Source organism: Pantherophis guttatus, chromosome 9 (assembly GCF_059756535.1).
Source record: "Pantherophis guttatus breed Tessera chromosome 9, ASM5975653v1, whole genome shotgun sequence".
NCBI classification, from domain to species: domain Eukaryota; kingdom Metazoa; phylum Chordata; class Lepidosauria; order Squamata; family Colubridae; genus Pantherophis; species Pantherophis guttatus.
Window position 1 is genome coordinate 19517486 of NC_142071.1, and position 16774 is coordinate 19534259.

The 16774-nt window shown below is 41.3% G+C and overlaps 1 protein-coding gene across 3 annotated transcripts in view; it reads right to left on the minus strand.

The window, feature by feature from the left end:
- KIRREL3 (kirre like nephrin family adhesion molecule 3) overlaps window positions 1-16774 on the minus strand; it is an 847361-nt gene that overhangs the window by 187537 nt on the left and 643050 nt on the right. For all 3 annotated transcript variants that reach the window (XM_034421931.3, XM_034421932.3, XM_087876028.1), the window contains exon 5: window positions 11006-11163. In XM_034421931.3, the coding sequence (XP_034277822.1) occupies window positions 11006-11163 (158 nt within the window). The remainder of the gene's footprint in view (window positions 1-11005; window positions 11164-16774) is intronic.

Genomic DNA, 16774 nt, shown 5'->3' on the forward strand with positions numbered 1-16774 from the left:
GATGAAACCATCTATCTAGATCCATGCCAGTCCGGCTTCAGGCCTGGGTACAGCACGGAGATGGCATTGGTCGCATTGGTGGATGATCTCTGGAGGGCTCGGGACAGGAGTTGTTCCTCTATTCTGGTCCTGTTAGACCTCTCAGCGGCTTTTGATACCATCGACCATGGTATCATGCTACGCCGGCTGGAGGGATTGGGGGTGGGAGGCACCGTCTTGCGGTGGTTCTCCTCCTATCTCTCTGACCAGTCGCAATCTGTGTTGGCAGGGGGGCAGAGGTCAACCTCGAGGTGCCTTGCTTGCAGGGTGCCCCAAGGGTCGGTCCTCTCACCGCTCCCGTTCAACATTTATGTGAAGCCGCTGGGTGAGATCATCCGTGGTTTTGGGGTGTGATGCCATCTGTACGCTGATGACACTCAGTTGTACATCTCCACCCCAGACCACCCCAATGATGCCCTTGAAGTGATGTCCCAGTGTCTGGAGGCCGTGCGGGTCTGGATGGGGAGAAACAGGCTTTGACTCAACCCTTCCAAGACTGAATGGCTGTGGATACCGGCGTCCCGATATAGCCAGCTGGTGCCATCACTGGCTATTGGGGGCGAGTCACTGACCCCCACAGAGGGGGCTTGCAACTTGGGTGTCCTCCTGAACACACGGCTGTCTTTAGAAGAGCATATGACGGCTGTGGTGATGGGGGCTTTTTATCAGGTTCGCCTGATACACCAGTTGCGCCCCTTTCTGGATCGGGACTCCTTGTGCACGGTCACTCATGCCCTGGTCACGTCACGCCTGGACTACTGCAACACTCTCTACATGGGGCTCCCCTTGAGGAGCACCCGGAGGCTCCAGCTGGTGCAGAATGCGGCCGCGCGGGTGATTATGGGAGCAACGTGGCGCTCCCACGTTACACCTCTCCTGCGTGAGCTGCATTGGCTCCCGGTGGTCTTCCAGGTGCGCTTTAATGTCTTGGTTCTCATCTTTAAAGCGCTCCATGGCTTAGGGCCAGGATAGTTGCGAGACCGCCTGCTGCTACCGATAACCTCCCACCGGCCAATACGCTCTCACAGAGAGGGCCTCCTCAGGGTGCCGTCGGTCAGGCAATGTTGGCTGGCAGCCCCCAGGGGGAGAGCCTTCTCTGTGGGGGCACCTGACCTGTGGAACGAGCTGCCTCCTGGAATACGATTGATCCCGGACCTCCGGACCTTCCGTAAAGCCCTGAAGATGTTTTTATTCCACCAAGCCGGCCTAGCCTAAATGGTTTTTAATCGGGATTTTAAATTTTATGGATTTGGGGGTTTTAAATTGGGAAGCTAATGATTTAATTCTTTTTTAATTATCTTAACTGTTGTATTTGTATGTTTTTTAATTTTGGCTGTTCACCGCCCTGAGTCCCCTCTGGGAGAAGGGCGGTATACAAATTAAATAAATAAATAAATAAATAACTAAATACACCAGTGGTGACATTCAATTTTTTTCCCTACCGGTTCTGTGGGAATGGTTTGGTGTGTGGGGGTCCTGTGACTGAGTGGATGCCCACTCAGTCACATGACCCTCCCCACCAACCACGCCCACAGAACCGGCAGGAAAAAATGTGTGTATGAGCACCAGAAGGGCTCATAGTGAAAGCTGCGGCTGAGAGAAGCTGAACTTTTCTCCCTCCATTCACAGCAGAGCTATTGCTCCCTTTATGGTCCTCCCTGGCCCCCTCCCTCCCGGGGGTTGAAGTACCTTAAAGGGACAGGTACTTCCCTGCCGCAGGCTGCCGCAGCTCCGCTGTAAATGGAAGAAGAAAAGTTTGGATTCTCTCTGCTGCAGCATTTAACATTGAATGGGTCGAGTGACCGGAAGGGGTGAGTGGCGAGCAGGTGAGCTGGCAGACATGGGCGGGGCCAACCAGGGGTGGTTTTTACTGGTGCGGCGAACCGATTCAAATCGTCCCTACCGATTCGCCCGAATCAGTCCAAACCGGTTGAATTTCACTCCTGTTGTACATACAAACTCCTAGTCAGGGGTCTGGATCAGAGAATTGAGAACATAGATGAGTCCTTATCACAGAACATGGCAGTGATGCAACAATTAGGGTTATCAGATGTCCAGAAAAAGGAGGGCATGACTTCTTTTTTGTTCTTATATCCTCCATCTGGAAGAATAGCCCTAAAATAAAATATTCTCTGGTTTTTTTGAATATCTTGTTGCTGTTTTTTTTTTTAACTGTTGGACTGATTTTCACAACAGTAGCCACTCAATTTTCATGTATTATGACCTTGTAAATTGTCTGCTCCTTTCTGCACCTCATCCTCTGATAAAACTGTTGTCTACATTTACCTTATTTAATTTATTTCCTGATTCCAGACATTGGCTTCAGTGCAGACTCTTCAAATCCATTATCAATGGAATTTGGAAGTCACATAACTCATACATTCTATGGTGAAATTTGGAAAATGCACTATAGACAATATTGATTGTCTATTATTGCTAGCATGTGTTCCTGAAAATAAAGATTTGTTGTGAAAGTATTGCAATTGGGGGAAAAAAATAATATTTCTGATTCTGAAACAAGTAATTTAATATACATGTGGACCTAAGTACATTGGGGCCTTGGTACTCAACCGCTTTCATCAAATTTGGTACTCAACACATTTTGAGATGAAAATTTTGTCCCGGTATTTCTCATTGTTTGTTTGCTACTCAATGTACAAATTAGAATGTGTCAGTGTCGGCTGCCTTATGATTCACCAAATTATTATTATTTTTTTGTCTTTTAATGAACCCATAATGCCTTGCTTCAGGGTGGAGTTGGGGCAACTGAATGGACCTGAGTTTTTTCTGTCTGGATGCCCTTCCTGTCACCAGTAGTTGGTGTTTGCAACTGATATCAGAGTTTGCAACTGATATCATTGTGCCCAGAGAGAGAAATATCTGCCGCTAGGATTGAACTCACAGCCTCCTGATTGTGAGGCAAGAGCTCCACCTCTAGGCCACTGCACCACTCATGACTCAACAAATTATTCCTTATGGGGGAAAAAACTGTTTGGTACTCATCTTTTTTGGTACTCATTGCATTTCCCAGCACAAACTAAGGATGAGTATTGAGGTACCACTGTATATATTTTTTGCAGTTTTCCACTGTAGGTTTTTATACAATATACAAAATTATACAATTATTCTGTCTTCTTTTCCAAGTGTCCATGTTCTCCTTTGCCTGTTCAGTTATATTAGTTAATCCTCCCCTGAAATAGGAAATTAATTCTCTATATTCTTCTAGTATTTTTATTTGGGTTGGTTTTGGGATTCAGGCAGTGGAAGGTGGGTTGTGCTAACATCAGCTATTTAATTGGACTTTAATTAATTTTAATAGATTTTTTTGCATAGCACTTTAAAAAACCTGTTTTTCATACTTAGAATTAATACTGAACATTCTTCTATTACCCTCATTATCTCTCTTAAGCTCTTGATAATGAAGTAACATAATGGGAACAGAGTTTAAAAGTAGGAAATTTTGGTCAGTACAAATCTCTCTCCCCCATATGTCTTTCAGTAGTGGAAAAAATATATAGCAAATCTAAAAAATATTATATATAGCAAATCTATTTTTAAAAAATCCCTGCCAAACAACAAACATTCAGACAATTTTTTTCAAATCTCTTTGCCTAGGTGTATTTAAAAAGGACCCAGCATCTAAAATCTAATATATAATACATACATACATACATACATACATACATACAATACATACTGGTTTGGAAGCACGCGTGTGGAGCGCATGCATCATGTGTGTGCACAGACCTGTGCATGCGCAAAACCTTCTGCACATGCGCAGAAGGTAAAAAACACATTACTTCCTGGTTAAAACCAGGAAGATCGCTACCGGATTGCCGAATCACCTGCAAGATCGCTACCGGACCGGGCAATGCGGTCTGATCCGGGAGCATTTCACCCCTGGTTTAACGGATCCTTAAAGAGGTTCTGAAGTAATTCCAAATAAATGTACATGCAGATCTTCTGAATGTACTTGTAGCAAGCTTTGCAAAAGGAGACCTTTAAAGAATAATTATTCTGCATCTTCTCAGATAGGTTGGATATATGGACTGGAAACCCAACTCACTTGGAAATCATCAATTTAGGAAAACACATACAGCTAATCCTTGATTTACGAGCACAACGGAGCCCAAAATTTATGTTGCTAAATGAGACATTTGTTAAGTGCATTTTGCCCCATTCTACGATCTTTCTTGCCAGAGTTGTTAAGTGAATCACTGCAGTTGTTAAGTTAATAACATGGTTGTTAAGTGAATCTAGCTTCCCCTTTGACTTTGCTTGGCAGAAGGTCATCAAAGGGTCATCACATGTTTCCAGGAACAGTGCAATTGTCATAAATACGAGTCAGTTGCCAAGCATCTGAATTTTGTTCAGGTGACCAAAGGGAAGCTGTAACGGTCATAAGTGTGAAAAATGGTCATAAGCCTCTTTTTTCAGTGCCATTGTAATTTTGAATGGTCACTAAGTGAACTGTTCTTAATTGAGGATTACCTGTACTGAATATCAGTATATATTTTAGCAACCTCATGCTGAGATTGAATAGCCTTACCTTGGCCTGGAATTGGGTATATGTAGGATAGAAAGCATTCTACTCTTCTTCTTTTTTTTTACATCATAAGGGAGTAGACTTTTAAATAGAAGCAGGCAAGCAGATTTTTGTACCAGGCTCAGAAAAATCTGCAGGCAGAATGTCATATTAATGGACCAGACGGGAATTAATTCAACACAAAATGAGGGTAAGGGAGTACTGGTTCTAATTAGCATTGGCTGGTGTCTGGAGTTTCAGGAGGCAAAGTTAAGCTCCTGATTTAATTGCTCTTCTGTATTCTCATGGTATTCTGGAAAGTGAGAATATGTGCTTCTCGTATCAATGGAGACAACACATGGAAGGAGAGCAGGACGAGTGAGCAAAGGCATCTAAAAGAAACACGAGAGATCAGAAAAGGGATTTGAGGACACCAAGGTGCAAATAGCACCATCTGTGTTGGGCTTTCCATAATCCAGGTTTTATCTTTTCTACTCCCACTCTCTTTTCTCTTGCAACTTTGGTGTACCGGAGGTTATTTCCTAAATGATGGCTCGTGATAGGAAGAATGAAATGTCTTAGGATTTGGGTGTAATGAAGCAAGAATCTTCTTGTAATACTGCAGGCAAATCATATCTGGCAGAGAGAAACAAGTAAGGACATTGATGTAAATCAGATACTGGTTTGTTCAATGATAGCTTCAATAAGCCACAGTGGTGCAGTGGTTAGAGTGCAGTACTGCAGGCTACTTCTGCTGCCTGCCGGCTGCATGCAATTTGGCAGTTCAAATCTCACCAGGTTCAAGGTTGACTCAGCCTTCCATCCTTCCGAGGTGGGTAAAATGAGGACCCAATTGTTGGGGGCAATATGCTGACTCTGTAAACCGCTTAGAGAGGGCTGTAAAGCACTGTGAAGCGGTATATAAGTCTAAGTGCTATTGCCATTGCTATAGCAGGACAGGGCCTGAAGGATGGGTTTTGTAAATGGGGATGAAGGAAGATAGTAGAAGGCAGCCCAGCCCCAAAGATACTCCAACTAACCAAGTACATAGAAAGTCAAAAAGAGGGACTCTATGTATAACTAGTCCTCGACTTATGGCCACAATTGAGCCCCAAGTTTCTGTTGCTAAGTGAGACACTTAAGTGAATTCTGCCCCATTTTACAACTGTTCTTGAATCACTGCAGTTGTTTAATTAGTCACACAGTTGTGAATCTGGCTTTTGCATTGACTTTGTTTGCCAGAAGGTCGCAAAAGACCCGGGGGCACTGCAAATGTCATAAATATGAACCAGTTTCCAAGCATCCACATTTTTGATCCCGTAACCACGGGGATGCTGCAATAACTGACAGTCACTGTTTTTTAGTACCGTTGTAACTTTGAACAGTCCCTAAGTGAATGGTTGTAAGTCGAGAACTACCTGTATTTTACATAGAAGGAAAATTCTGGGGTTGCCTTCAAATCAGTGTTGACTCCTGACAATTGCCTGCCCTAGACCCTACACTAGTCCGTACATCTTCTTAGCAAGGTTTTCGGAAGTATTTTGCCCTTGTCTTTTTCTTCCCAGGGCTGGGAGAATATGGCTGCCCTGAGGTCATGCAGCTGGATTTGTGCTTAAGATGGAGTTAGAACTCCCAATTTGTAGTTTGGCGCCTTAACCACAACACCAAACTGGCTCTCTCTGTAAGACAATATTGTGGAATATTATTACTGCCTTCTTCTGTTCTTCTGATCTCGCTAGTGTAGATTGATTAATGTGTCAATACTTCTTCAATTTGTCCCAAAGGTGCTTTTTTCAAGATGCAAATGGACTTCTTGTTTTTTTCTTTGAAGACGTTTTGCTTCTCATCCAAGAAGCTTCTTCAGCTCGGACTGGATGGTGGAGAATGGAAGGATCCTGTCAGAGATGAAAAATCTTCTTGGATGAGAACGTCTTCAAAGAAAAAAAAAAGCAAGTAGTCTAAGTTGCATCCTGAAAAAGCACTTTGGGGACAACCATGACTTGGATGACTGAGAATCTCAATAGACGTCTTCAATTTGTGCTCATTGATGGAAGGAGGACTAGGCCTGCCTTATGGAAGCATTAGTCTCATTCAGAAGACCATATCTGCAGTTATGGAATAAGGGCAGAGGTGAAATCCAGCAGGTTCTGACAAGTTCTGGAGAACCGGTAGTGGAAATTTTGAGTGGTCCAGAGAACTGGCAGATGCCACCTCTGGCTGGCCCCAGAGTGGGGTGGGAATGGAGATTTTGCAATATCCTTCCCCCAGGAGTGGGGAGGGAATGGAGATTTTGCAGTATCCTTCCCCTGCCACACCCACCAAGCCACACCCACCAAGCTACACCATGCCCACTAAGCCACGCCCACAGAACCAGTAGTAAAAAAATTTGGATTTCACCACTGAATAAGGGACAATCTCATTATGGGCCTCCAAGAGGTTTTTGGAACAGAAGCTGCATATATATCAATAAGAATATTAGAAGTTGCCTTTACACTAAGCCAGACCGTTGATCATTCAGCCTAATGCTGCCAATCTCGACTGGCAGCCATCTTCTAATTCCTGAGCTTCATACAAGAGTTTACTGTAGGTGTTAACCATTGAACCTGGGAATGTTTGCATACAAATCAGACATTTTGCCACTGAATTATAAATTGTACACAAAGAATCTGTGTATGCAGTAGTTTTCTTTGGATCACTTCCAAACAACATCAGATATGATGTTCACAAAAGCAGAAGCACTTTCTCTGGAGCAAACAAAAGCAACAAGAAAACAAACAAAGAATCACTTCTGAGTATCTGCTATCCAAAGGATTAAGACATGCAATTCCTGTGCACAGATATGGTGTGAATGTGGGGTTGTCCCAGTTTGGTGTGCAATTGCCATATACAGTGAATTCAAACCCTGCTGGGGAAAAAGAATCTCTCCCATCTGTTTAGATTTCCTAGGTCCTGGATTTGTTCCAAACATCCAATTAGAGAAGTGATTGGTTCTTCTCAACAAGAACCAAGAAATTCTCCTAACCATGCTGGGACTTTACTTGGACAATCTCATCATGGGCAATCAAACCTTCTTTGATTCTGGACTTGACTCCCTTGGTTGTGAGTCCCGAATCACAGGCTTTGTCAGTGGGAAATCCCAGTGTCAAGGTTCCAACTAATGAACCCAAGCAAATCAGAACTCTGAGACTGGGACTTTCCTCAAAGATCTTTATTGAGTACATCATATCGGCAAAGCTTCAAAGGAAAACCAGCTCTAAATCTTTCTCGCTGTTTCAATATAATTAAAATAGGAAATAACCCCATCTCCAAATGTCACAAGTCACGTTGGCCAATTGAGTTAATTGGTGGGCTCTCCAGGCACTCCTTCCCTGACCTTATCTGTTGCCAGTAGAGATGACCTTGGTTCTCATGAGAAAGCTCTCTGTTGTGTCTAGTAAGGCATCCCAACCTCCTTCCCTCCTCCTTCCCCCTCTGTGTGGCAACTGAGGAACAGAAAAATGACTGTGGCCAGGTTCGGTTCAAAGTTGACACTCAGATCATTAAGATTTCCAGGGAAGAAATCACTGGAAATGATTTTGCCAGAAGCCTGAAGCCAGCAAGGAGGGACTAATAAGAACAGGCCAGTTCTGTCCAACTGGGTGTTTTTCAGATATGGTGAATTAAACTCCAGACTATATTGGACTACAGATTCTCATCAGATTTATAGAATAGAATAGAATATCAGAATTTGAAAGGACCTCAGAGGTCTTCTAGTCCAACCCCCTGCCCAGACACGAAACCCAACACCACTTCAGACAAATGGTTATCCAACGTCTTTTTAAAAATTTTCAGTGTTAGAGCATTCACAACTTCTGCAGGTAAGTTGTTCCACTTATTAATTGTTCTAACTGTCAGGAAATTTCTCCTTAGTTCTAGGTTGCTTCTCTCCTTGATTAGTTTCCACCCATTGCTTCTTATCCTGCCCTCGGGTGCTTTGGAGAATAGCTTGACTCCCTCTTCTTTGTGGCAGCCCCCGAGATATTGGAACACTGCTATCATGTCTCCCCTAGTCCTTCTTTTCATTAAACTAGACATACCTAGTTCCTGCAACCATTCTTCATATGTTTTAGCCTCCAGTCCCCTAATCATTTTGGTTGCTCTTCTCTGCACTCTTTCTAGAGTCTCCACATCTTTTTTACATTATTTCAGGATAGTCTTTGATATTCACAGCTGAGCCAATTTACTAAGCATTCTTCACCATCATCATGTTTGTTGCTAGGTATCTTAAGCTCCTTCCTTCTGCCTTCTTGCTTTCAATCAGCCACATCAACAATGAGCAATGACACTTAACAGGAAAGTGGCATCTTCTTGCCATCCAAATACAAACATACAACAAAATCACATGAACCTCGATTTCCACTCCTGCAATAATAAAAACTTCAAGGCAGCCCAAGATAAAAGTGGTGCCAAGAGGCACGAAGGTGAGGCTGACATCTCTGAGATGGCAGCTTATAATATGCAGAGGTGAGAGCTATTACTTTCCACAGTCTTTGCTCCCTCAGGTCTCCTGCTTTTTGCCTGCCTGAGAGGCACCTTGGTGGTATTTTCAGCAGCAGAGTTTTCTTTACAGTGGAAATAAAACTCTTAGAAACTAATATAATGCTGCACTCAGGCACCGAGCACTCTTTCGGAAATTATAGCCTAGTGTCATATTCGCAAAATGGTCAGCTGGAGACCAAAGGAAGGTAGGCAGTCTAGCTTATGGCTTCTCCAGCTGCAATGGGGACAATTTGCCTTGAATAAAGTTTGCTTTGTCCAAAATCCTTGGTTTTACAGTTCTGTCTTTGCTTGTCTCCATGTTTGGGTCTCAGTGACTTGGCATCAACCCAGCCTTTGTGGAATGCAGGTGGTGGGTGCCTATTGATCATTTAGATTTCATACACTATAGGACAGGGGTATCAAACTCAAGGCCCACAGGCTGGATCCAGCCCACAAGGTGCTTAGATCTGGCCGGCGGGGCCGCCCTGGAAACAGCAAAGGACTGGCCTGTGGTGCCTCTGAAGAACAAAGGAGAAGGAAGAGGGAAGGAAAAGAAGAAAAGGAAGGAAGGAAGGAAGGAAGGAAGGAAGGAAGGAAGGAAGGAAGGAAGGAAGGAAGGAAGGAAGGAGACAATGGATCCCCCAGCCCTGCCAGGGCCCCCACAGGTGCTCCCAACACGAGTGACGTCAAGCTGGCCATGCCCACCCCAGCCACGCCCACCCGGCTCCTCAAGGTCAAACAAACCCTGATGCAGCCCTCAATGAAATTGAGTTTGACACCCCTGATATAGGAGCATATATAGATTTCATGCAACATAGTATATGAAACAATAGTACATTTATCCATTCTGGTGTTCCTGCTGAGCACCTGCCCTGTATCACTTGAGCTTCTTATACTACGATGTAGAGAAAATAGCATTATTCCAACTGCTTATTCTACTTCTATTGTTCTTCAAAATGAAGATCCCAGAGCATTATAAAACGGCATATAATTCTCCCTCTTTTCTAAAACTAAGCAAGTCTGGATTCAGTGCTGGGATGGAATGACAAATGTGATGCCATGAGTTGTGTGATAGAAAGAATGTGGGCTGAGATCTCCGAAAAGAATGGATCTAAACAAACTCCTTCACTTACAACCAGTGGTGGGATGCTGCTGGTTTAACAACCGGTTCAGTGAGTGTGCGCTTTGCGCATGCACGCACTTGAGGCGCTTGTGTGCAGTGCTGAAAATGGAGCATTTAGAAGTTCAGCTGCTTACCTTCCAAGTCAGCAATGGTAAGTAGAACAGCGAGGGAGGGCGGAATCAACTGTGCTGTGCGATTGAGATGAGCTACAAAGCAGGAAATAAAGGACAGGATGGAGCAAGGGTGGGTGGGTGGGGCCAAATGATCGCAGCGCTACCGGTTTGCCTGAACCTGTACGAACTGTCTAAATACCATCTCTGCTTACAACCATTCATGTACTGACTGTTCAAACTTAGATCGGCACTGAAAAAAGTGACTGACCACCGGTCCTTACCACTTACCACTGTTACAGCATCCCCACAATCATGTGATCAAATTTGAGTGCTTGGCAAATGGCATGTATTTACAATGGTTGTATCCTGAGGTCATGTGATTGTCATCACTGTGATTGTCATTCAACTGGCTTACAATGAGCAAAGTCAATGGAGGAAGCCAGGTTTGCTTAACGATCACGTGATTCATTTAATTACTGCAGTGATTCGTTTAAGAACCGTGACAAAATAGGTAGTAAAATCAGGCACATTAGCCATTGCCTAGTTTAGCAATAACAATTCTGGTCCCAATTGGGGTTTTTAGTTGACAACTAGCTGTACTTCATAAGAAGCTCCTTGTGGCAAAAACTCTGCAAACCCAAAGTATCTTTGCTTTCCCCATTCCAGGTGTCTGCCAGGTCTCCTTACTTTGGAATAGGTTGCTCCATTGATGACTTCCCCCCTCCTCATCCAGATGATAGTTGCTGCTGGTTTGGCATTGTCAGCATGACAGGTCAGATTCAGTGGATCTCCAGCTCGCAGACTGATGATCGGTCCTCCAATGATGATTGGATCATCCGGAGGTACTGTGAAAGAAACAGAGTATGATGAGATTCAGGAGCATCAAAATCAATTATAACAGAATAACAAAGCTGGAAGGGACATTAGAGGTCTTCTAGTCCAACCCACGGCTCAGGCAGCAGACCCTAAACTATTTCAGACAAGAGCCAGTGTCCAGTCTCTTCTTAAAAGCCTCCAGTGATGGGATACCCACAACTATTCTCCAAAGCACCTGAGGGCAGGACAAGAAGCAATGGGTGGAAACTAATCAAGGAGAAAAGCAACCCAGAACTAAGAAGAAATTTCTTGACAGTGAGAACAATTCATCAGTGGAACAACTTGAGAAGTTGTGAATGCTCCAACACTGGAAGTTTTTAAAAAGAGATTGGATAACCATTTGTCTGAAATGGTATAGGGTTTCCTGCCTAAGCAGGGGGTTGGACTACAAGACCTCCAAGGTCCCATCCAACTCTGTTATTCTATTCTAACTTCTGAAGGCAAGCCATTCCACTGGTTAACTGTTCTCGCTGTCATCAAATTTCTCCTTAGTTCTAAGTTGGTCCTCTCCTTGTTTAGTTTCCATCCATTGCTTCTTGTCCTGCCTTCAGTTGCTTTGGAGAATAGGTTGACCCCCCCCTTTCGTTTGTGGTGAAAACGATTCACCAATGCAGCAATCTGGCTAGGAAACACAAAGGTCCCCACAAACAATATGATCTAATTTTATGCACCAATTCAAGAGACCATTAGGACATTATTTAGACAGACTTGAAAAAAAAAGTGAATGCAAAAATCCATGCCTGGATTGGCATTGCAAATCAACCAAGTTGTTGCTAGTTCGAGATCTGCTTATTGCAGTAACTGTTCTTTTGTCAATAACAAGGTGCTTCCTAACCCAGCTGCATTGAATTATTGTTCAGAACAGCGTGCATGGAACAAGGAGAATTAGCTATAACCAAATAACATGGCTTATACAAGAGGGCTGAATGCTGATTAGTTAACCTTCTTTGATGGCACACTTGTTCCTACAAAACAGGGTGTTTGGTTAAAGATTGATTAAAGGGATGCTTTTTTTCTTTCCTCCCAGCTCAATGCCTGTTTAAGTCTGTTGAGCTTATTTTAAAATCTATTCCTGCTTTGTAAATCAGAACCCCCAGTGTAGCCTTTATTCCAGAGAAGAACTGTTCTAGAATATTACTCAGAGAATTCATTGAAATTTCATGTGATTTTTGGATACTACATCATGGAGGTGGAATTATATACAAATTAGCTTGCTTCTTTGCTCCTCTTTCTAATGCTTAGCTGCTCATGTAGGGGTTTCTCTCTCTCTCTTTTTTTGAAAGAATTTTTTTTTTATTTTAAGACAAAACATAAAAACATAAATCCATCATCCATACAATTGCAAAAGGTGTGTCAATTGGTTACAAGTCTTTTGTACTTCCTCACCATATTCATTACTTACTAATTATTTAATTTCTCATTTTACTAATCTAATAAGTATCTTTGTAGTATAATCCTAATTAATCTCTTTTCATTAAAAATATTTTCAATTATTTATATTATAACATTCATTTCTTTGTCCTCAATCAACAATAGTCATACCACTTTATATTATATTTTGTATATTTCTACCATTCTTATGTTCTAATAGTCTCATCCCTATTTCATTTCCATGTTTTATTATCTAGCCATTGATAAAATAAATCCCATATCTTATAATATTGTTTGTCTTCGTGTTCTCTAATTTCAAATATCAATTTGTTCATTTCAGCACATTCCATAATTTTCTTAATAACTTCACCCTGTGTTGGTATTTTCTTATTTTTCCAATTTTTAGCAAACACAATTCTAGCTGCTGTTAACACATTAACAATTAAGTATCTCAATTCTCTATTGTATATTTCTGGTACAATCCCTAATAAAAAGATCTCTGGTTTAAAGTCTATGTGTTTTTTTTGTCATTTTTTCCAACCATGTGTGGATTTTAGTCCAGTATCTTTTGGCTTCTACACACGTCCACCACATGTGGTACTATGAGCCCGGGTTTCTCTTTAGAGCGAACCAATAGGATCAATCTGAATTTTTGTTTCCGTGAAAGCAAAATAAAATGCAGTCATAACTATTTTATGGGAATGTCATTAAGTATTATAATAAGGTAAGTGGAGAGGTCGCATTCACAAAAAAAGATTTATTTCTGCTTCTTATATGCCGTGCAAAAAGTACTTTGCAGATTTGGGTGGTAAGTGAGGTGGCTGCTTTGCTTAACTGTATCTGTAACCCTCCAATCAAACTCAACCACATTTGGTGGGACTGCTTACCATCTTCTGGAGTTTGAGAATATAGGGCACTTTTAGCAGAGTGGTGATAGGTAGACTGTCAGGGGGAAAATAACCAGAAGTATTTGTTGAGTTCAAAGCATGGAAGAGTTTATTATTGCTACTTCTAATACAAGAATCTTGTCAGCTAAATGGTCAAAGCTAAATTGATGCCATATAAGGGGGAATAAAATTCATTGGGGAAGAGCTGGACTTAGGTTTTTGTGACAATGCAATGATTCCAAATTGATGACACATTTAACCCTGCCTTCCAGCTCAGTCTCTTCTTCTCCTACATAGACAAGGCTATCCTTGTCTCTAAACAATTCTTTATGAATTGTATCCTGTCTTTTTATGTACACTGAGAGCATATGCACCAAAGACAAATTCTTTGTGTGTCCAATCACACTTGGCCAATAAAGAATCCTATTCTATTCTATTCTATTCTATTCTATTCTATTCTATTCTATTCTATTCTATTCTATTCTATTCTATTCTATTCTATTCTATTCTATTCTAATTCTATTCAACACAACAAGGAAGTTGATTCAAGGACTAGAGTTTAGACCATTGTTTCTCAATCTTAGTGACTTGAATAGATGTGGGCTTCAGCTCCCAGAATTCCCCAGACAGGGAATGAATGAATGAATGAATGAATGAATGAATCAATGAATCAATGAATCAATGAGTGTGTGTGTGTGTGTGTGTGTGTGTGTGTGTATGTGTATGTATGTATGCTTATATGTACGTATGCATGTATGTATCCTCTTATTCTAGGCTTAAACATATAAATATACAGTGTACATTTCTAATAAGAGCAAAATACACAATATTTCTATAATCGTAACAAATCAAATAGTCAAATCCTGATCCCTGAATAGTGAAACTTCATTTTTATCTTTCTCAAGGAAGAAGTCCAAAAGTGGTCTTCGAACAGAAACAAATCTAGATTGGCTTTCGCCCTTTCCTCAGAGAAAGCTAGTTTTGCTATCTCTGCCAATTCCATTAATTTCAAAAACTGTTCTTCAGTGGTGGGAATTCGTTAATATTTTCCTCTCTATAGAACACTGGTCATTTGTCAGCTGTCAGTGAATATTGTAAAGCGCAAAATAACTTTCCCTGTATTTTTTTTTAAAAATACAAATGTGTATTTTTTAAAAAGGTGGAGGTCTTCAGAGGGACAGGCTTTTTTCAGTGCTATGGGTTGGAATCAATTATATTTAAGAATAATGAAATTTCAAAGATCCCCTGTTAGGTATGCCGAATCAAAAGCTTCTCTCTCTCTTTTTTTTTTCATGGTTGTTTGTGAGATTTTATTCAACGCATCAAGTTCTTCTAAAGCCATTCTGTTAATGCTTGTATGCTAGACCTTGGTGGCATCTCTAGGTGGCAGACAGACCACTTAGGTTCTGATGTGTGTTTGTGTGTTTGTTTCCTCCAGTATTCCGCTTTCATTGTCTGAAATGGGTTTAGACACTGGATATGAAAGCAATAACATATTTCCTTCAGTTTATTTATTTACTGCATTGCTGATGGAGCTCTCCTGCTGGGAGATATGCACATCTTATGTTATGAAAACTGGAGGCAGCTGCCTTCAGTCAGCCGACAATGCAAAGCAACAGATTTGGTCTAAACAAAATATGGAGGGAATAGGATAAATACAACCAATTTGATAGATAAATCAGACCACTAACGGATGGCTGTTATATCAGAATTCTCCCATAGCCCAGGTTTCCTGGATGTTTCAACGGACCCACAGCATAAGAGACAGGAATGAGTTTTTATAGATTTTTTTTTAAAAAAATGTATTTGGTTGCCAGGTGTCCACTATTTGAGCGGACAGTCCGCTTTTTTCACATTATGTTCACTATTTTTTTTCACAAAATAGTGGACATTTTTTTTATTCAAAAGCTTTATGATGAAATGGTACGTAATCTAAAGCTGTACAGTCTAAGAGAATAAGGATAGGAGAATCATGTTTTGTCTTTTTTTTCATAAATTAGAATGAGACAAAGATCGAATATCCATTGAACTCGATTCTCCGAAAAAATTAATGATGAGATTAAAATAAAAATATATTATAAAATTATGTACAGTTCACATTTTTAAAATGTATTGTAGCTTGTGTCGACTGAAATGGCGAGTTAAAATGTTTGTAAGAAAATATATAATTTAATTGTAAATTTTTTTACTACTTAACACCCCCCCCCACTTGTCCGCTATTTTTTGGAAGCAGACCTGGCAACCCTAATTTCTGCTAATGATTAGTTCTGTAGTTTTCAAAAGGGATTAAGATAAATTTATTAATGACTTAGTTTTGATGACTTTCAGCTACATTCTGACAAGATAGCAGTCTTCCAATATCTCACAGGCTGCCACATAGAAGAGGGGGTCAAACTATTCTCCAAAGCACCTGAAGGCCAGAGAAGAAGCAATGGATGGAAACTAATCAAGGAGAGAACCAATCTAAGGAGAAATTTCCTGCTAGTGAGAACAATTAATCAGTGGAACGACTTGCCTCCAAAAGTTGTGAGTGCTCCAACACTGGAGGTTTTTAAGAAGAGATTGGACAACCATTTGTCTGAAATGGTATAGGGTTTCCTGCTTGAGCAGGGGGTTGGATTAGAAGACCTCCAGAGTTCCCTCCAACTCTGTTATTCTGTTAAGAAGGTGATCTTACTCTGAGCCCAGCTTCTGATAGCTACCCAAGGATCCTTATTTTTTGCAGGATCCTTATTTTTATTTATTATTTATCTAGGTGGCTTACAACAGAGTAAAAACAACAAGGTAAAAGATTAAAACATTAATATTCTAAGTATTAACATTACAACTAATGAATATGACAAGGAAGACAGCAAGGTACACACAAGGAGGTAAAGTCTTCTCTCAATCCATCAATCACCTCCAGTATGACCTGTCCCCGTCGATGGCCTGCCTCTGACCAAATGGCAGAGCCAGGTTTCAAGGCCCCTTAAGGAAGGAGGCCAAGAGGCTGGGTGTGGATGTCACCTCAATGTTCCAGATGTTAATCTTGAAAAATTTTTGCCTCAGGCTTCCGCTGTGTTCACGCCAGCTTCAGGGTTGCTCTCATCAAGGATTCCTCAGAGCTAAGCTTGACAGGCAGAGATGATCACTGATAGGAAAGGAATTCTTGAAATGGATAAACCAATTGTGATTCAGAAAGGAGATCCTTTTCAAAGCTCCCTATTTTCCCCCTTATTGGAGGAAAATTATTTTTTTATCTGCCAAGTCCTTCTTGAAACCTTCAACTCAAGAGAGAATTCTCAGGTATCTCCTTATTATCAAGGAAAGATTTGAGAGCGTT